At 54.3% G+C, this 20,266-nt stretch overlaps 1 protein-coding gene across 4 annotated transcripts; it reads left to right on the top strand.

Annotated features, from left to right (window-relative positions):
- Positions 1-1,298: 1,298 nt before the first annotated feature.
- Agap2 (ArfGAP with GTPase domain, ankyrin repeat and PH domain 2) lies at positions 1,299-18,036 on the top strand. Of its 4 annotated transcripts, none has more exons than XM_074083766.1 (19): positions 1,300-1,535; positions 8,182-8,240; positions 8,786-8,873; positions 9,038-9,123; positions 9,255-9,402; positions 10,500-10,634; positions 11,254-11,363; positions 11,761-11,919; positions 12,058-12,144; positions 12,228-12,332; positions 12,753-12,915; positions 13,091-13,210; positions 13,963-14,091; positions 14,948-15,007; positions 15,235-15,383; positions 15,482-15,572; positions 15,681-15,903; positions 16,032-16,287; positions 16,444-18,036. In XM_074083766.1, exons 1-19 carry the CDS (start codon positions 1,376-1,378, stop codon positions 16,684-16,686), a joined length of 2,571 nt encoding a protein of 856 aa, XP_073939867.1. In that variant the 5' UTR covers positions 1,300-1,375; the 3' UTR covers positions 16,687-18,036. The 4 variants fall into 4 exon arrangements, with proteins under 4 accessions (XP_020019091.1, XP_073939867.1, XP_073939866.1 ...); XM_074083765.1 differs by lacking the exon at positions 1,300-1,535 and adding an exon at positions 5,269-6,557; XM_020163502.2 differs by lacking the exon at positions 14,948-15,007 and having other exon boundaries at positions 1,299-1,535.
- The last annotated feature ends 2,230 nt before the right edge of the window (positions 18,037-20,266 follow it).

Here is a 20,266-nt window from a genome sequence, read left to right as displayed (position 1 = left end):
AGCCTTACTACTAGAATAAGATCGCATGAATTCCAACTTTGCTGTATAAACTTCAACCAGGTAAACTCTGCCTATTTCCTCATCTGTAAAATGGGAATACACTGCAATACGCTTGCCTCTAATAATATACCTTTAACAACTTCAGGACTGTTGTGAGGATTAAATGAGTTAGCATATATAGAATGCTTAATACTTGGCACATAGTAACACTCAATGTTAGTTATTATTATCTAGGCCATTTTAGAGTTCAGTAGATAATCCCAACCTTAATTCCCTTATTTCCAAGTACACGAATAAAAATTAATCTCTCGTCTTTCATAAATCGCCATCAAGAAGCTATGCAAGGGAATAGAAATGTAGAAGGACCGGAGAAGTTCAAGATGTGAAACAAAGCAATTAGGTCAAAGTACCCCTCATCCTACCCCCATCTCCCTTCTTCTTCTTTCATTCCTCATCCACCCTCTTCTCTCTCAGATCCTGACTCAAGCAGGACAATGGCATTAGGAGGAAGAGGAACTGGCTGGCAAGTATCTTGGTTGAGTATGTGTATTAAAACTGTAATCAAAGACCTAGATCCATATCTTGGTTTCACTCCTTGCTGGCTTGCGCCTCATTTTCCTTTTCTGCATAATAGGGCTAAATAATCTTACCCCTTGGGCTTGTCATGAGGATAATACATATGAAAGTGTGTTGTGAACTATTAAATGTTATACACATGTCAATTATTATGCAGGTAATTGAATATAGAAAAATGGTAATTTTATCTGGTTATAGGTTATTTTCCCCCTTTATAACTCATTCTCCCCACAACTATTGGGATTCTTGACCAGGAAGTGATAATGGTGGGTAGTTGACACTGCAAGATATAAGTAGGCAGGGCTTGTTGAATGTGTAGAGTGGTTGGTGAGTACAACTGCACACTAGAATGCAGGGCTATGAGGTGACAGACCAAGTATATGTGAATGTGATACAACACAACTTTGCAAATCCCCAAGAGTTATGGGATTGCATCTGAGAACTGGCTGGCCACATTCTGCCAGAACCAACACCCATCTTAATTAGCCACCTCCCCCAGAAGGGCCTGAGAAGCTTGTTAAGGTCTGTCCCTCCACCTGGCTAGGGAATCATAGCAGGGGCTGGGTGGCAAGTCTGATGGGCCAACACTAGAGGGGGTGGGAGGTGCAGAAGGTGGTGCTGTCCTAGGCTGTGGGTTTGAAACTCACCAGTCAGGAAGTGAGGCCGCCAGACGGAAGGGCGGGCAGAGGCGGGGAGTTCTGGGGCGCTGCAGAGGGGGCCTTCTGGAGTTTGGGGGCTGTGGGCCATGGGCTTCAGGGCCAGAGGTCGCTGTTAGTCTGGAAAGACAAGTCTGGGCAACATGTATGCCCAGAGGCAGTTGGCTGTAGCCACAGTGAGAGCAGAAGTCAGACGACATGAGGTGGCCAAGCAGGCTCTAAGCCGCCTCAGGAAGCTAGCAGAGAGAGTGGGTGACCCTGATCTTCGGGACAGCATCCAGGCCTCACTGGAGAGCATACGAGGTAAGAGAAGCACCAGCCTTAACTTGGATGTTTGGAGACCAGGGGTATGAAAAGGTTAGCTGTGTCAAATATTTCTCAAACAGCTACTTCCTAGTCCCCAAGAGGGAGCTGGGACTCTGAGGAAGAATACATTTGGGGACAATAGAAAAAGACATGGGAGGTATCATTCTTCTTCTTTCCCCAACTCTGATCCTTCTCCCAGGAGAACAAAATACAGGTCACTGTTGAGCTGACCTTCTTGGCAATGGAGAAGTGGGTGAGCATGGGGAAGACAAGCTGTGACAAACCCATGGTAGATGTGGTCCCTTGCCTGGGGAGTCCAGAACAGGAAGCAGTCTGGGGCAGAAGGTTCTGAGACTGGATAATATGTTCATTCCCAGGACCTACTAAGGATCAGCGACCTCTTATTCTCCAGCTGTAGAGAAACACACACACACACACACACACACACACACACACACACACACACACACAGAAATACCCCATGCAGAGAATGTCGGGCCTCCAGGCACACTAACACTTAAACACCATGTTCTGCACAGCTGAAGTACAGAGCAGTCCCCAGGACTTGCCATGGTCCCCTTTCTTGCCCGTGCTCCTGTTCCTGCCCCCCCCTACACACACACCTTCCGCTCTACCTCCTTAGGGCCATTAGAGTATGTGATGACAACACAGAGAGGAAGTGCTGCCATGGCAACACCATCCGCCACATCCTCCTGCCCACCCCAGCCTTTAATCCTGTGGTGGGGCCCTTTCAGGAACAGCTTCTCTCCATCCACAAGGCCCATCACTAAGGAACTGGTAGAACTAGACATTGTTTCTAGCTTGCTGTATCTCATTCACCTCAGAGATAGCCAAGAACTCACAAAAGCAGGTTTCTTTGTTCATGAGGAGTGTTTGGTAGAAGCACATCTTCATCATATCCTGATCTCTTCTAGTCACTGCAGTCCTCTCCACTCTTAGCTGCATCCCCAAGGTGTGTGTGTATGTGGGAGATCAGGAGACTATTCTTTCCATCAGGGACACCTCTTACCAGACCCCTCACAGGAGAGACCACCAGAGCATAACTTGGGGGAGGATTGGTTGGCTTGGGGTACTAGTAGGTCGGCCTGATGCACTTTCCATACCTTGCTCTGCTTGTTCCTCTTATAAAGCTAAGTGCCCTTCTCAGCTCCCATCCCACACGCTGAAAGGAACTACACCTGACAGCTTCAGTGACAGCCTTAGTGGCCTCCCAGAACTCTAAGCCCACCTTTGTTTTTAAAAAGAGTGAGAGGTTTAGACCAGATAGAAAAGCTCCCCTTAGCCAGGTGCTGGTAGCTCACACTTGTAATCTGTTACTCAGGAGGCAGAGATCAGGAGAACTTGTAGTTCCAGGCCAACCTGGGCAAGTAGTTCCTGAGACCCTGTCTTGAAAATGCCCAACACAAAAGAGGGCTGGCAGAGTGGTTCAAGTGGTAGAGCACCTGCCTAGCAAACATAAGGCCCTGAGTTTAAACCCCAGTACTACCATTAAAAAAAAAAAGAAGACTTTTTTTGTTTGTTCGTTTTTGTGGTGCTGGGGTTGAAACCCAGGGCTGCCAGGGCCTCCTGCATGCTAGGCAACTACTCTATCACTGAGCTGCACCCCCAGCCCAAGACTCCACTCTTTATAAGTGATTTGTTTTACTGTTTCTCTAGGGAAGTAGGAATTTTCTTTCCATTGAAAGTGAAGGAAAACGGAGGCCATCAAAGGCAGGAAGATTAAGGCAGAACTAACAATTCTCCTTCACCCCCTCCTTCATAAGACTAGGGTCTTGTCCTGGGGGGTGGTGTCATCTTGGTTCTTCAAGGAGTAGGGAAGAAGCTGCTGACCTCCAAGACAGGACTTAGGATGAACTGGGTACAGGCCACAGAGAACAAAGGGTTCCCAGCATCCTGGTTCAGCCCCCGCCCCCCCCACCAGGCCGAGCATGCCGCCGGCTCCTGCCTCCAAGAGCCGCCCACGGGAGCACTTATTATAGTCTCGGCTGCGTCAGGAGGGTGGGACGTCAAATCAAGGGACCTTTGAGACTCTCCAAATCCTGGGGAGGGGTCTCCAAGGCGTTGGAAAGACTTTCTCCCTCCCGGCCCACGCTATGCTACCCCAATGGGGTCTCTTCCCCATAGGCCTAACTCCTCATGCTTCTCACTCAGGCTGGAGGATAGAAGGCTGCTAGAGGTGTGGGGACACAGAGTAAATGGTGTCCAGTCGCTCTACCTACCTCCTTTTTAACCTGCTAAGAGCCTGCCCCATAAACCTCAGGAGACTGAATGGAAACCTAGAAGTGACAGGGTCCCGCTACTTAAACTGAGGGATCCTTTTATTTGGGGAGCAAAATCCCTCAGAGGTGGGTAACCAGGTGTGAGTGGAGTACTTTATTAACCCAACAGCCCCTGGCCGGTCTCCCACCCACTCTACATACTGATCCTGCTTCTCTGCTTATCCCTGCTGCTTCTGAGGCACCCTTGGAGCCACGGTTGCTATGGAGACTTGATGCATTTTGGTTGGGGGGGTGTGTGTGTGACAGCTGGTAGATGTATTTCTTCTCCCTCCACCTTGAGGTGGGGTCTTTGACTCACCCTAGGCTCCGAAGCCCTCAGGTTTCTTGCACAGACCCTCCCTCTTTCCTTATCCTGGTAAATTCCATGTTTGTCCTCATCCCTGGGGAATACTTTTCAAGTTCACTTTGGGACAGTCGGCTGGTGAAAGTACTAAGTATGGAGTAGGGGTAGAAGAAGGAACTGGGTGATGAGAAACGGAAAGCATCCAAGTACCCCAGAAGCGGGAGAAGAGGAGTCCTGGGAAAAGGATTTCAAGGTTCCCCACTTTTCCACTTTGCTGCCCCAGAATTGGCAGTAACCCCGAGTTCGCTCTGTTCCCGACGCCTGTTCACCCAGTAGATCAATTTTACACTGGTTCCTAAATGCCACACCCACCACAGTCACGCTTCCTAACCTTGGATGTGCTGAGAGGAGGGGGCTAGGTTGTTGGAGGAGGTGAGTCCAAGTCCCAGGAAATCCAGCCCAGGATTTGGGAGGGAAATCCAGTCCTGGATTTTGCACCGCCCTAGCAGACAGCGGTGCTGGTGGAAAGGTTGGGGGGAGCTAGGGTGGGGGGACCCGGGGGCCGCCTCCTCCTCAATGTGAGGGGAGCGCCAGGACACAGCGCGCATCCGGACACAGCCGAGCCCGGGCGAGGCCTCCGGACTCTTCGCCAGGATCTCACGCCCCTCCCCTCCCAGACCCCAGACCCTTGGGTTCCCACCCCCTCCCGTTCCCTCCTCCTCCCCCTCCGCCTCTTATATCTCCATCCCCAGCATCCTCCCCGCGCTCCTGCGAATCCCCCGCACAGCCAGCCCCACTAGCTTCCCACCCTCAAGACCCCCTGTCCAACCGCATCCGCGGCCCCTGTCCCTAGAGTCCCATTCCCCGCCCCTGCCTCCCCCGCACCGGTTCTCTGCCTCAGTCTCCAGTCCCTTTTTCTGCCCCCTTTTCCTCCCTCTCCCCCTATTGCCCCCACTACTGTCCTCCCCACCCTCCTCCGCCCATCTCAGAGCCCCCACCCAGGCCGGGGTGCACGGTCCGGCGCGCCTCCCTGGAGCAGCACCAAGGTCCCGGGGCTCCAAGGGGGTGGGGGTGCAGGGCGGGGAGCATGGGGAGGGGGCGCCCCATGTGATGGGAGGGGGGCGCAAGCGGAGGCGGCGGAGGCGGCGGCGACAGCGGAGCCGGGCCGGGGGCTCAGCGGGGGCCGGGGGCTGGGGGCAGCGAGCAGGGCGGCCCCATGGCTGGGCCCCCCTGAGACAGTCCGGGGGAGTCCCCTCCCCTCCCCAGCTCGGGGGTCTCGGGGCCCCATGAGCCGGGGCGCGGGCGCGCTTCAGCGCCGGACAACGACCTACCTCATCTCGCTGACCCTGGTCAAGCTCGAGTCGGTACCTCCGCCACCGCCTTCTCCGTCTGCAGCCGCGGCCGGCGCCCCCGGAGCCAGAGGCTCCGAGACCGGGGATCCTGGTAGCCCTCGAGGCGCAGAGGAGCCGGGCAAGAAGCGGCACGAGCGTCTCTTCCACCGGCAGGATGCGCTGTGGATCAGCACGAGCAGCGCGGGAATGGGGGGCGCGGAGCCCCCCGCCCTGTCCCCAGCCAGTCCGGTTCGCCCGGTCTCCCCGGTTCCCGGCCGCCGCCTTTCCCTCTGGGCCGCCCCTCCGGGACCCCCCCTCTCCGGGGGGCTGAGCCCCGACCCCAAGCCCGGGGGCGCCCCCCCCTCCTCCCGGCGCCCTCTACTCAGCAGCCCGAGCTGGGGGGGCCCGGAACCTGAAGGCCGGCCGGGCGGCGGCGTCCCGGGCTCGTCTTCCCCGCACCCTGGCACTGGCAGCAGGAGGCTCAAGGTGGCGCCTCCTCCACCTGCTCCCAAGCCTTGCAAGACCGTGACCACTAGTGGAGCCAAAGCCGGCGGGGGCAAGGGCGCGAGTAGCCGCCTGTCATGGCCCGAAAGCGAGGGCAAGCCCAGGGTCAAGGGGTCAAAGAGCAGCGCTGGGACTGGAGCTTCTGCCGTTGCCGCCGCTTCCGGGGGAGGGGGCGCTGCAGCCGCGACCTCTGGTGGGGTCGGGGCTGGGGCTGGATCCCGAGGAAAGCTGTCTCCTCGGAAAGGCAAGAGTAAGACCTTGGACAACAGTGACTTGCACCCAGGACCGCCTGCCGGCTCTCCTCCTCCGCTAACCGTCCCAGCAATCCCGGCTCCGGCCGCTGCTGTCACCGCCGCTTCCATGCAGTCCCCAGGGCCTGCACCTCCTATCACTCTGGAGCCTCCAGCCCCTGGGCTGAAACGAGGCCGGGAGGGGGGCCGAGCATCTACTCGTGACCGCAAGATGCTCAAGTTTATCAGCGGTATCTTCACCAAGAGTACAGGAGGGCCTCCTGGCTCCGGGCCCCTTCCCGGACCCCCAGGCTTGTCTTCTGGCAGCGGGTCCAGGGAGCTGCTGGGCGCAGAGCTCCGCGCCTCCCCTAGTGAGTAGGGTCAGGGCCTGAGAACAAGGAAGGGAGGGCACCTGGAATGCTCATTTCGGGTTGGGGAAGAGATGTGCAGGAAACTAGGGAAGCTTTTCTCTTGGGTGGGCGGACAAGCCAGGCTCGCTTCTCTCCGAAGGACGGGGGCAAAGAATAAGAGACCCTGAAGCGCGGTGAGTAGCTACACTGCGCGACATGGGAGATGACTCGATTTTGGAGGGATTGGGGAGACTCAGAGCTTTCTAGAAAATTATGCCCTTGGTCAATACCTGTAGGAAATTACTCCCAGAGCAATCTCAGACCCCTCTTCCAGCCTCAGCTGGAAGCAGGGAGACGGAGCCTTCCTTGCTTTGCCTAGAGGGATGTTGTAGGGTGAAGGGGACGTGGAAACCCCAGTTCCCCGTAGCACTTGGGGCAGGTGGCGTGACAATGACCTTGCAGGCAGTTGCTCGCCAGGGACAGGTCTCCTGGGTGGAGAGCAAGCTAATGGTGTTTTCCATGCAGTGAAGGTGGATTGGGCGGTCCGCGAGTGCGCGGGGGCTGGAACGTGCTGAATATTTAAATGTGAACTGAGAGGGGGCTGACAGGAAGCCTCACTTTCCCCACTACCCACCCCCGCCCCACAGCGGCGTCGAAACCCGCCGGGGGCTGACCCCAGAGTGAGTCAGGGGGGCAGAACTGCTGCAAAGACAATTCTTACCCCAGGAGACTTGGGGGACGGTACAGGGAAGGTACTTTTTTTTTTTTTAATTCCCGAAACTGGAGGAAGATAGGCAGGGGGACTCAGTTCGGCTCACACTCCCCGGAGGGGAGGCGGGTCTGAAAGCGGGGGCGGCCCCCCGGGTTTGGCTGCAGAGCGGGTGGGAGCAGATGGCTCCGGATCCCATAGTTCCCGCCGCAGCTGCGGCGCCCCGGGAACGTCCGGCCAGTGTCAGGCGCGGGGGCTGGACCCGGCGGGCGGAAGGAGTGTCCTTTCTCCCCAGGCCAGTGGCTTGTCTCAGCCAGGGGATGGAGCCCTTCCTCACAGTTATTTTGGAGGGCGCTTGTGGGAGGCTGTGGGAGACAGAAGCATAGGAAAATCCAAGCTGTCTATCCCTTGGGATGTGGGGAGGGGTCAGGAATACCTTGCTTGTTGACCTTGAAAAGGGGGAAGAAAAGCCCTCACTTCAGTTTCTCTCCTGTGAAATGGAGATTGAGAAAGATGCACTGCCTTCTATGCTCAGCACCGCCTCACTGTATCTGCCTTGGGAATCTGTCCTTCTGGGAGGAGCCCCTCGGTTGGTTCTCTTTCTAGGGGGAAGAACCCACCAGTGACAGAGTCCTGTCTCCCGGTCTGGGGCAGGGACCCACATTTGGGGATGTGTTTTAAGGGAGGTGCCAACTGAAGTATTTTTGTCTTGCTAGCTCTGTTGCTTAGCAACCACTGAGTGGTGGCAACAGCTGTGGGGAGAGCGGCTGGGATGGGAGGACTGGGGACCACTGTCAGAACTATGTGTTCCACACACTTCTCCAGTGCAGGCAGGGTCCTGGGAGTTAAGGACGTCACCAAGAGAGGAGTGTGGCAGAAAATCTGGTGTCCTACTGGGCTGCACCCTCCCCTCTTACTGCCCCTCTCCCTTTACAGAGGCTGTGGTCAATAGCCAGGAATGGACTTTGAGCCGCTCCATTCCTGAACTACGCCTGGTAGGTAACCCAGGCCCCTGGCCTGCAGGGAAGGCTGACCTCTCCTACTGCATTCTCACCTCTTTTTCTCTTCACCTCTCCCTTTCCTTCTCTCTGTGAGGACCAGGAAGTTTACCTCTGCTCTTGAGACACTACCTTCATAGCACTATTGTGGGGCTTAATACATGATTTTTCTGCTCATCTTCATGTGCTATCTTCTGTTTGTCCAGGATCCTCTTCCAGGCATCTACCCTTTTGGCCCTTCATAGTCTATTGCTTAAAATTGGGTAAAACTTTCCAAGGAATGCCCACTCTTGAGATATGCCCCCCCCCCCACAGGTCCCATGACTCCTAGACAACACCAAAACATCTGGAACTGGACAGCTTATGGTCCACTTCAAGTTTGGGATCATTTCTTACCACACTATGCCCTACTCATCCCAACTGCCTCTCCTGACTGACTGTGATTTGACACTGTCAGTTCCTTTGGGTTCTCTGGCATGTGCACACAGAAGCATCTTGCTCTCTCTTAATTCCCACTCTCTGCTCTCCAACCTCGGCCTTAGGGTGTGCTGGGTGACACCAGGAGTGGGAAGTCATCACTCATCCACCGATTCCTGACCGGTTCATACCAGGTGCTGGAGAAGAGTGAGAGTGAGTTCTCAGGAACCACAGTAAGCTAAGGATGGGGGTGGGGGTCCAGGAGGTATGGAGAGCAGAGGGAAGATGGGACCACAATAACTTAAGTATAGAGAATATGGAAAGATTTGGTGACTGGTCACCTCAGACCTATTAAACCTTTTGATTCTTCTGGGCAGGTGAGCAGTACAAGAAAGAGATGTTGGTGGATGGGCAGACTCATTTGGTGCTGATCCGAGAGGAAGCTGGGGCACCTGATGCCAAGGTGAGGGGTGAAGGTAGTGGGATGGGTAGACAGGACAAGGGAGAGATTTCTGGCTTCCCTGGTCTCTCTCTGGTTAGTGTCCAGAGGAGTGGACCTGTCTAATTCTTTATTTGCCCTTTCATCCCCACAAGTTCTCAGGCTGGGCAGATGCTGTGATCTTCGTCTTTAGCCTGGAGGATGAGAGCAGTTTCCAGGCTGTGAGCCGTCTCCACGGGCAGCTGAGCTCCCTTCGAGGAGAGGGGCGAGGAGGCCTGGCCCTGGCACTGGTGGGGACACAAGGTAAGGAGGGGCTGGTGAAGCACTGCTTTCAGGGGAGGCTGCCACTGCGATATTCCCCAACATGGGTGAGAGCTTGGTGAGATGTAGAGATGACTAATTAGACTCCAGTAACCCTCTGGAAGGGAGCATGATCTCCAAATAAGGGAGTCATGAAACTAAACAAAAATGCAGAGATCTGAGCAGAGAAAGTACCAGGGAGGAAAGGACAGCCATAGTAGTTATCTCGATTTCTCTCCTGAGATGTTACTTACCTTCTGTTCTCACACTACCATTTCCTGATGCCACTACCATGGGGCACACAAAGAGTCTCAAGTCCTAGAATGGATTAGAAAGTCTTTCCCATTTTCCCCATGCTACATGTCAGGTCAGTCTGATACCTTTTTAAAGAAACTTATCTTAGAAATAAAGAAAAACAACAAAGGAAATGCTAGAGAAAAAAGGAGAACAGAAAACCTTTTAGTTCTCAAAGCAGTGACTCTGAGGCCCTCAGACTCTCTACCAGACCAGGACAGGAAGAGCTTTTCCAGTGCCACTTGCATCCAGCTGGCAGGACTTTCTGTCTGGCTGCCAATGCTGCAGGTGTATGCCTCCACTTGTTGCTTGCCTCCCGGTTTCTCACTATACAGTCCACCTGTTACCCATGGGTGTTCAACTTTTTTCTAGCTCATATGTCAGGTGTCCTTTCACTCAGGTCAGTGTTCAGTGGATTTTCAGGACAAGGTAATTATCACTCATGAGTCTCAGCCATTGTCAGCAAGCTCAGACCTTGTCAGGAAGCACCACTCACTTCTATAGTGCTCTTTTAAAAGACACACACACAGAGCTCACCCAGGTCACCCAGCCTCCTTACATGTAGCTGATGTGTGAGCCTGGCCAGCACAGAGAAAGAGCTTATACACTAACTTGAAATTAGATGTTTTCCCACCTCCATCTGTTGTGGACCCAGCCTGAGCCTGGAGCACACAGGAAAAGGAATCATGAAAAGTGGGGAGAAGCCCAACCTCACACACACACACACACACACACACACACACACACACACACACACACACACACACACACACACATCCAATCCTGCTCCTTTCATGTTCCCTCAGACAGAATCAGTGCTTCCTCTCCTCGTGTGGTGGGTGATGCTCGTGCCAGGGCTCTGTGTGCAGACATGAAACGCTGCAGCTACTATGAGACGTGTGCAACCTATGGACTCAACGTGGATCGGGTCTTCCAGGAGGGTGAGTATGGCGATCCCTAGAATATGTGAAAAGCAGGGAGCTAGGGGTCTGGGATGTTCTATGCATCCAGGTCTCTATGTTTTCCAGTGAGTGACACAAAATTAGCTCTGTGGGAGGGAGGATAGATAAGGTAGGCCAGGGAAGGTTTGCTTGATCGCTTGATCGTCACAAAGGCTTTCTGGGCTTGAGAACTGGCTGGGCCACAGGTGGCATGGAGGACACAGTGACAAGGAAGTTGGGACCTTTGTTATCACCTGGGAATCTCTCTCTCTCTCTGTCTGTCTCTCTCCTCTCTCTCTCTCTCTCTCTCTCTCTCTCTCTCTCTCTCTCTCTCTCTCTCCCTCTCTCTCTCTGGCTTGAGCTCAGGGCTTTGCTCTTGCAATGCAGGTGTGCTCTACTGTTTGAGCAGAGCCCATTTTGCTCTGGTTATTTTGAAGATGGGGTCTTGCAAACTATTTCCCTAGGCTGATCTTGAACCTGCATCCTCCTGATCCCAAGCTGCTAGGATTATAGATTTGAGCCACCAGCACCTGACTCCTGGGAATTTCCCAAAGGTGGGCATGGAAGAGTGGACTTGGGTATCTGCCCTGCTCACACCTCCCTCTCTCCCTCCCTTCAGTGGCCCAGAAGGTAGTGACCTTGCGAAAACAGCAGCAGCTTCTGGCTGCCTGCAAGTCCCTGCCTAGTTCCCCAAGCCACTCAGCTGCCTCCACCCCTGTAGCTGGGCAGGTGAGTCGGGGTGTCAGAAACACAAGAGGAAGGGATGGGGATCCAAAGACTGATAAAGAATACAGGAGGTTGAGGGAGGGCAACAGGTGGAAATGGCAGTGATACTGTTTGCAGAAAGTACATTGGACTGAAAACTGACCAGGTTTAAGATAACATTTGCAATGCCCTTGGGCAAGTCACCTAACTGCTAAAGATTATTTTGGAAGATCATATAGCATAATATGTGTGAAGCCAATCTCTGCAAAACTTAAAGCACTATAACAATGTTAGTAAGCATTTTTATTACTGATAACATAAATAAATAGTGATGAGATCAAGGAATGTCCCCAATTCCTCATAACTGAGGAGGTGGGAGGGGGGGCAGCTCATCGCTGCTGACTCCTCTCTATATTCCCAGGCTAGTAACGGGGGCCACACTAGCGACTACTCTTCTTCCCTCCCATCCTCACCCAATGTTGGCCACCGGGAGCTCCGAGCTGAGGCAGCTGCAGTGGCTGGACTGAGCACTCCAGGGTCCCTGCATCGTGCAGCCAAGCGAAGGACCAGCCTTTTTGCGGTACTGAACATGCAGACCTGCTATCCTGCTGTCCTCTGTTTGTTTCCCTTCATCCCTACTCCATAGTCCTCTTTGTTGGGCACTCATTTGTCTTCTCTGTCCTTCTATCCATCTGATTGATTCCAAAAACCATATCAGAATCGTCGGGGTAGTGACTCTGAGAAGCGGAGCTTGGATAGTCGGGGAGAGACAACAGGGAGTGGGCGAGCCATCCCCATCAAACAGGTAGGTGGTTTGGGGACTGGGGGAAGGCTGGGGTAGCTAGTCTTAGCTGGCTTTTCTCCCATACATGTCTTTCTGTACTTCAGAGCTTCCTACTAAAGCGGAGTGGCAACTCCTTGAACAAAGAATGGAAGAAGAAATATGTGACCCTGTCCAGTAATGGCTTCCTACTCTATCACCCCAGCATTAATGTGAGTGGCAAAGAGTGGGCCACAGGCCAACCTTGGATGTCCTTCCAGCTCTACCTGTCTGTGCCTTTGACAAGTATTAACATAATTTCTGGGAAGTTCTAGTTCTACGCTCTTAGGTTTAGCAAGCATATTAAGAGCTCACCATCTGCCCATACTGGGGTTGTGAAGGTAAATTCACCTCCCCAGGAACCTGGGAGAGCACCAGGAAGGCCCTGTCCCTGGCCATTCAGGGAATGCTTTCTGGAGGAGATAATCCTGGGCCAAGTCTGATGGCACATTTCTAGGGCCATTCCTTAGAGGCTCATCCCAGCCCAGTCAGCTAGCTCCCAGGGCCCCATTGCCATCCCTTACTATGGACTGTTTCCCAGCATCACCAAAGACCCCAACCTTCCCTACACTCTCAACTCCATACTCCTCCAGGATTACATCCATAGTACCCACGGCAAGGAAATGGACTTGCTACGAACAACAGTCAAAGTCCCAGGCAAGCGACCCCCAAGAGCCATCTCTGCTTTTGGACCTTCAGCCAGCATCAACGGGCTAGTCAAGGACATGAGCACTGTCCAGATGGGTGAAGGCCCTGGTAAGTGGGGCTTATGACAAAGAGGCAGGAGAGAAGCCAGAGAAGAGAAAACAGGAGCAGGAGGGAAGTGGGAGCTGGCAATGGGTCAGTGGGAAGGTGGGTGATAAAGAGGTACCACATAAGGGTGGAGGCTGGGAGACAGATGAACTGAAGTCTCATCTTTTCCTTCCCTCAGAAGCCACTACTCCCATGCCAAGCCCCAGTCCCAGCCCCAGTTCCCTGCAGCTACCACCAGACCAGTCATCCAAGCACCTGCTGAAGCCAGATCGGAATTTGGCTCGAGCCCTCAGCACTGGTCAGTGGGAACACCATTCATCCACTGTCTTCCAGATCCCAGTGGGATGTGGGTGGGAAGTGAAATTGGGGTGGAGGCTTGGAGCTGGAATAAATGCTTGAGTGAACACATGGAGTGTTTGCTGGGTGCCTGGCACCAAACTCACACATCATGTCTACCATGATGGTTAGGACAAGTAGGCTCTAGAGCCAGTCTGCCTGAGCCCAAATCCTGGCTGCCACATGGGCAAGTTACTTGACCTCTCCATGCCTAAATTTCCTTATCTGTAAAGTGGAGATACAGTTTCCACTCACAGGATTTCATCAAGGATTAAACAACTGAGAACATTATCTAGCATATATAGATAGCATATACCAGTGTTTAGAATGTTCAGAAATACATATCCATGTATATAAATATATATTTAAGTAGTAAGTAACATTGTAGCAGATGTTCCTCACAACAACCTTATCAGGTCAAGATTATTGTCCCCATTTTAGGGATGAAGAAACTGAGGCTCAGAAGATTAAGTGACTTGCTCAGGGTCCCAAGGCCAGTACTAGTGACAGAGCCAGGAACTGAGTACAGGTCTAATGCTAAACCACTTATCTGCCCACCTCCCTAGGAATGATCCAGGGGGACCTCCTGGAGAGGGACAGCTGAGGAGGGATACTCTATAATGACAAAGCTAGTTCAGGGGAGGAGAAGGGCTATCAAGAAATCAGGAAACCTGTGCAGGGGGCAACTGAGGCAGCTGTGTCCCCCTTCCTAAGACTGTACCCCATCTGGAGACCTGAGCCCTCTGAGTCGGGAACCCCCTCCATCTCCCATGGTGAAGAAGCAGAGGAGGAAAAAATTGACAACACCATCGAAGACTGAAGGCTCGGCTGTGCAAGCTGAAGGTGAGGCTCTGGTGGGGGTTCCACTCTACCCTGAACCCTCATGCCCAACATCAGATCCCTGGCCTGGCTCCTGCAACAGGAGGCAAAGTGCCTGAGATGAATGCTGAATCATCATTGCATTGCACATGATTTAGTGGGAAATGGATGGACATCCCCTGGCCCCTTCCCCTGTTCCCCAGCCGGTGCCTTTCCCCAGAGCCTCTAGCCTGTTCTGTTTCCTTTCCTAATGATTCTTTAGTTCCTGTTGCTGCCCTAATCTCCACTGACAACTCCAGCCCCTGTGCCCCTTGCGCCCTAACCCTGGTAACTCAACCCCTGAACTCAGTGTCCCCAGTCCCCAGCTCCTGAACTCTGGCCACCTGGCCCCTGTTCTCAGTAACATTCAGCAATCGCCAGCTCCTCAACAACAGTGATCTCTATTTCTTTCTCCCAGGGACCCTTCCCCTAGCCCCACAGTCTCCTCCTGAATCCCAGGGATTTCTCATCCTAGCCTGTGGCCCAGCTTCTGTCCCCTTCCCCTGTGTTCATGCAGATCCTGACCTTCCCCACCCCTGCAGAGACCCGGCTCCTCTCTGATCATAACTGTTCCCACTGCCCCTGCTCTCTGCCAGGTGCTCAGACCCTGGTTCCAGATCTGCCTACTCTCATGGCTCTTGGCTTCCGCTCCACTCTGCTCTGGGGCCACTGACTTTAGTTCTGCTTTCTCTCCCCATCTGTCTGTCCTGCTTTGTCTCTGGCACTCTCTGTCACCGTCTCTCTCCATCTCTCCATCTGCCTCTCTTTTCCTCCTTTCTTGGTCTCTCTTTCTCTGTCTGCTCTCCATTCTATCTCTATCTCCTCCGCTTCGGGAAACCAGCCAAGCGCAAAATGTGGAAACTAAAATCCTTTGGTAGTTTAAGAAATATTTATAAAGCAGGTAACAAGTGGGGAGCCTGGAGGGGCGCTCAGCTGGGGTGCAGAGGGGTGGGGGTGCCCCTGCCTCTCCCTGCATGTGCTCGGGCTTCCTGCTTTCCCCCCACCCTCTGCTTCCCCTTTCCCCACTGCCCTACTCCCAGGGGCTCCGGATGGACATCAGGGAGGAAGGGTTGGGGAAGGCCCTTGCCTGAACTCTGTCCCTCATGACCCCATCCGTCCATAACCCAGAGGAAAATTTTGAGTTCCTGATCGTATCCAGCACTGGTCAGACGTGGCACTTTGAGGCAGCCAGCTTTGAGGAGCGGGATGCCTGGGTCCAGGCTATTGAGAGTCAGATCCTAGCCAGTCTGCAATGCTGCGAGAGCAGCAAGGTCAAGGTAATGGTTTGTGGTGGCTGAACGGAGATGAGATGGAGTGGAGAGGGGGGAGGAATTGCTCTGTGGGAGGATCAGTACTAATCTCACCCCGTCTGCAGTTGCGCACAGACAGTCAAAGTGAAGCTGTGGCCATCCAGGCGATCAGGAATGCCAAGGGAAACTCCATCTGCGTTGACTGTGGGGCCCCCAGTGAGTGCCAGGGCGCAGTGGAGGGGACTGGGAAGTGGTACCCTGGGCCAGGGAGTGTGGTTCCAATCAAGGCCCAATCGGGAGCCTACCTCTGCACTCTGTCCCCAGACCCCACGTGGGCCAGTTTAAACCTGGGTGCACTCATCTGCATCGAGTGTTCTGGCATTCACCGGAACCTGGGCACACACCTGTCCCGCGTTCGCTCGCTGGACTTGGACGACTGGCCGCGGGAGCTGACCCTGGTGCTGACGGCCATTGGCAACGACACGGCCAACCGCGTGTGGGAGAGCGACACTCGGGGCCGCGCCAAGCCCACGCGGGACTCTTCTCGGTAAGCGTAAAGGAACAGCGCGCGCGGGGGTTGGGGGCAGCGGTGCTAAGGCGTGCGGCTCTTGGGAGCGAGTCCCCTGGCCATTTAGAGGTCCCTAGAACTCTCTCAGTTGATGCCTGGTCTTGCAGGGAGGAGCGTGAGTCTTGGATTCGCGCCAAATATGAGCAGCTGCTGTTCCTGGCGCCGCTGGGCACTACCGAGGGGCCGCTAGGCCACCAGCTGTGGGCCGCGGTGCAGGCCCAGGACGTGGCCGCCGTTCTCTTGCTTCTGGCCCATGCGCGACACGGGCCGCTCGACACCAGCGTGGAAGACCCGCAGCGCCGCTCCCCACTTCACCTGGCTGCTGAGCTCGCCCACGTTGTCATCACGCAACTGCTGTTGTGGGTAAGTGAATGGGAGGGGGTAGGTAAAGGGGTCCTGAGGATTCCATCTCGGAAAACACCCGGCGCGGGAGAGCGACGCTGAAGGTGGGCGTGGAAGTCTTGGGGAGGCCGGGTTCCCCTCGGGACACGCGGTCACGCTGCCGTTTTCGTCTTCTAGTACGGCGCGGACGTGGCGGCCCGCGACGCGCAGGGCCGCACCGCGCTGTTCTACGCGCGTCAGGCTGGGAGCCAGCTGTGTGCAGACATCCTTCTCCAGCACGGCTGCCCGGGTGAGGGCAGCAGCACAGCCACCACGCCCAGCGCGGCCACCACGCCTAGCATTACCGCCACGCCCAGCCCCCGGCGCCGGAGCAGCGCAGCCAGCGTGGGTCGCGCCGACGCCCCGGTCGCGCTGGTATAGTTGCTCAGCACCGGGAGAGACACCCCCACCCCCACGCGAGCCGGGCACGACCACACCGGGTGGATCGTTGGACAGATGCATCCAACTCACCTCTCCAATCCGCACCCCGCCCCACGGGAGCACTTCCTACCCCCACGAGGGCACAGCCCCCACGCCTCCCAGAAGACACAAACTCACCTCCCTCTCCCCAACGAGGCATGGAGACCCCAGCTCAACAAGCCCCCTTCTCCACTGTTTGCACACTCGGATTACTCTGGGTCTTCCCGCTCCGTGTTTCAGAAGGGGACGCCCCCGCCGCAGTACCTGCTGCAGGGCGCTTGGACATGACCACTCGCGCCCCCTAGGGGCGGAAAAAGATCCAGTCCTGCCTGCGTTCAACAATCCAATGGCGGGAGCCCAAACCCAGGCTGGTTCCTGGGGCTATGCCACGCCAGAGGGAGGGGTTCGTACTTGGAGGGCTAGCCCTGGGACGTGGGACCAATACCGGGACCCCACCCCTTCCACGCTGATCTCACTGCCAAGTGAAGGGGGGAAGGGCAGCGAGGGGCAGGACCCCTGCTGCCCATGGAGGTGTGGGGGGGGTCCCCAACCCTTTCCGTGAAAGGGACCATGAGGAGTGGAAATCAAGATGTCCCCCTACACCTACCCTTGGATGGAAGCGGGGATCCTAGAGCCTGGGTCTCTCCCGTACTATCTAGGGAGGGAGAAGGGATGGAGTAGAAGCGGGCTGAGAGGGGCCTTGTAATTTATTGCTTTGTTCCCCAACATGGGGGTGGGGTGGGCAAGGGCGTGGGGAGGGCGTTTTGGGGGGAGGGGAAGCCAAGGGTGGGCAGGGGGTGGGGTGGGGGTGCTCTTGGGTTGTGAGTGTCTGTGACCGTGACTGCGTACCTGTGACTGTGCAGCGCCCATGGTGACCTGGGGTAGGGGGCACTCCTACAATGGGACCCTCTCCCCCATTATTCTTTTGTCCAGCCCTTCCCTCCCACTGGAGCAGCTCCAGACCCGTCCCTCAATTCCATGCTCCCTCCCAGCCAGGGCTGAGAGGCTGTGCAGTGGCTTCTAGGTTTCCAGGTCCCTTTGCCCCATCTTCAGAAGGGGGAGGTGGGGTGGACTTACCTGGCCTATCTCTGCCTCCCTCGTTCAACCCAGCCCTTGGGTTGTCTGTGTCAGTGGTTTCCGGTCTTTTTTTTTTTTTTTTCCTTTTCTTTTCCTGGCAAAAATATTTTGCAAAAGACCAGGTAATAGGGGAGGGGAGTAGGATGGGGGCAAGGGCGATGCTTCCCCCAATCTCCTCGGAAGCAGGTGGTGTGAATCTTCAACAGCAATTAAAGAGGAAGTGATTTTTGTCTAGGGGGCGAGCTGCTGGTCTGTTCTTGAAGAGGCAGGTCAGGGTATGGCCTTGGTCAAGGTGGGGACCTGGAAGTGGAAAGGGCCAGGCATCTGTACCTCCGGCTGGGCTGGTTTGAGGGCACAGAGGTTGTTCCATCTTGTACAACAGTCCTGAGTTCATGTAATGAAAGGAAATAGGCAAATGGGAGCTGCTCTATGGGGCTGTGAGCAGAAAAGTCAGATGCACAAGATAAGCCAGTTGTAGGTGTGGTGCTTGGAAGAATGGACAGGCCTGGGGGCAGGGGAGGTAAGAAGGTAGGGTTGCTCTGATTTAAGAACAGGTACCTGGCCCTCTGCTCCCTAGCTAGGGGACCTTGGGCATGTGACCTGGGTGGCATGTTTGTAGTATGGGCAATATCTGTTCAGAAGGCACCAGGTGTGGAAAGTGCTCCAGACCTGTGCTGCCCTAAACCAGCCTGCTTTCCTTGAGCACTGGATATCAGGGTAGAGCTACCAGTAGGGATCCTCCTGGCCCTGGGCAGTGGGTACAGGAGGCAGTGGGTGAAAGATCTGGGAAAGACTGCCCAACTGGCTACAGGTCCTTGATGTCCACAAGCTCCATGCCAGTTGATGCAGGCATTTGCACACCTATCCTTATGGCGCCATCCTGATCGGGTGGGTGGCTTACTCAGCTCAGCACATAAGCCTGCGTGCAGCTGAAAGCATCAGCCCTGGTAGAGGGAATTGGCAGGATAGTGGTGGGCCCCCATGTGTTGTCCACTTTGAGGAATCAGTTGGTGACACCAGCAACTTTGCTTTCAGTCCCTGGTGCCTCTTAGCCCCAAGGAATCCAACTGCAGGTGTGCCAGCCCACAGACAAGGTATGGCGGAAGCACCAGCATCAGGCCAACTCACATGCAGGCTGCCACTCTGCAGGATCCTAGGCTGAGTGATCACTCAGCACAGCAGTGTGACCCAAGAAAAGGTAGCGTCAGGAGTTCAGGTGTAGATGCAGATGTATGGGCAAATGAGAGGAAGAAGGGGAAATAAGTCTCACCTGGAGGACCTGGCCACTTAGCCTTCAGTTTAGACCCTGAACTCTTCCTCACTTCATCTCCACTTTCCTCATGGCAAAAGCTCACTCCTTTCCTCAGAAGCTTGGAGTGCGAGAGAGTATGGGGAAGAAACAAGGACCCAGGAGAGAATGAAGTTACCAGCAAAGGGAACTACAGGCCAGTGGGAAGATCTAATTTTCTACCAGCAAAATGGTCAAGGTATCCACCAATCCCACCACCAAGTAATCACTTGATTATTTAATGGGCAGCTGGGGTGACAGGCCCTCCAGGTTATGGTAAAATAAGATTCTAGAAGGAATCTTGGGTGGATGAAGGCAAGCTGCCATCTTTGCATCCATGCCAGTCCCACATCTCACCTTGCACTTCCTCACTTGGGTTCCCATTGCCATTTCCCAGCCCTCCAGGCCTTCTGGTTGTCATCTGCCACATATCCTGCACCCCTCCTTTTGTTTGCCTTAGCACAGCTGGGGCAAACTGACCTCCATGGGAGTTTTGCCAAGAGCCAAAGAAAAGTAAAAAAGGAATTTATTACTGAAAGTACAAAATGATAAAACACTGTGGTTTCTAGATCTGTTTTCTGACCATGTTGAGACTCCACCCAGCAAACCAAAGATAACCTCCTGCCCCAGCTTCTTGCCCCTTAATATTCCAAGGGATTACTGTAGCTTCCTGTCAGTTTTTAGGATGCCTTCCAAGACTTGCCTCCAAATACTATCTCTTAAATTCTCAGAAGCTGGTTTATGAACTGATGCACACTTACTGGGGTCCAGGTCCATGCAAAGAGCATGACACACACTGTGTCTTAATCCTCACAACTGTCCTAGTGGCCAGTGCTTATTAGTCAGAGTTTACCAATGAGGAAACAGCATTAGAAAAGTTAAATCCTTTGCTCAAGTATGCACTGATGAGAGATGGAGGTGAGGATTTGAACCCAGTGCTCTGCCTCTATCCACCCTCAAAGGCAGCTCCTGTTCTTGCCCCATGAAGCATCCCTCCCCTCAAGGTACTCAACATGGGTCTAGACAAGTCTACCCATTTACATTTCAAAACAAAATAACAGTGTAACATGCATAGTAAGTACTAGTTCATATTCAGACTCATGCAAGTTCTAACAACTGAATCCCTTTCTACAGTTGGAGACAAGACATTGCATATCGTCTCTGTCCCTTTCCTAT

The sequence above is a fragment of the Castor canadensis genome, chromosome 8 (assembly GCF_047511655.1).
Source record: "Castor canadensis chromosome 8, mCasCan1.hap1v2, whole genome shotgun sequence".
Lineage (NCBI taxonomy): Eukaryota > Metazoa > Chordata > Mammalia > Rodentia > Castoridae > Castor > Castor canadensis.
This window is presented reverse-complemented; position numbering and strand designations above follow the sequence as displayed.

Bases quoted from the DNA above. Each gene is read 5' to 3' on its own strand.
- Agap2 (XM_074083765.1), top strand. From the start codon at position 5,408: ATGAGCCGGGGCGCGGGCGCGCTTCAGCGCCGGACAACGACCTACCTC. The intron at 13,211-13,962 runs GTCAGTGGGAAC...CCCCTTCCTAAG, and splicing joins GGCTCGAGCCCTCAGCACTG to ACTGTACCCCATCTGGAGAC. The intron at 15,384-15,481 runs GTAATGGTTTGT...CCCCGTCTGCAG, and splicing joins GCGAGAGCAGCAAGGTCAAG to TTGCGCACAGACAGTCAAAG.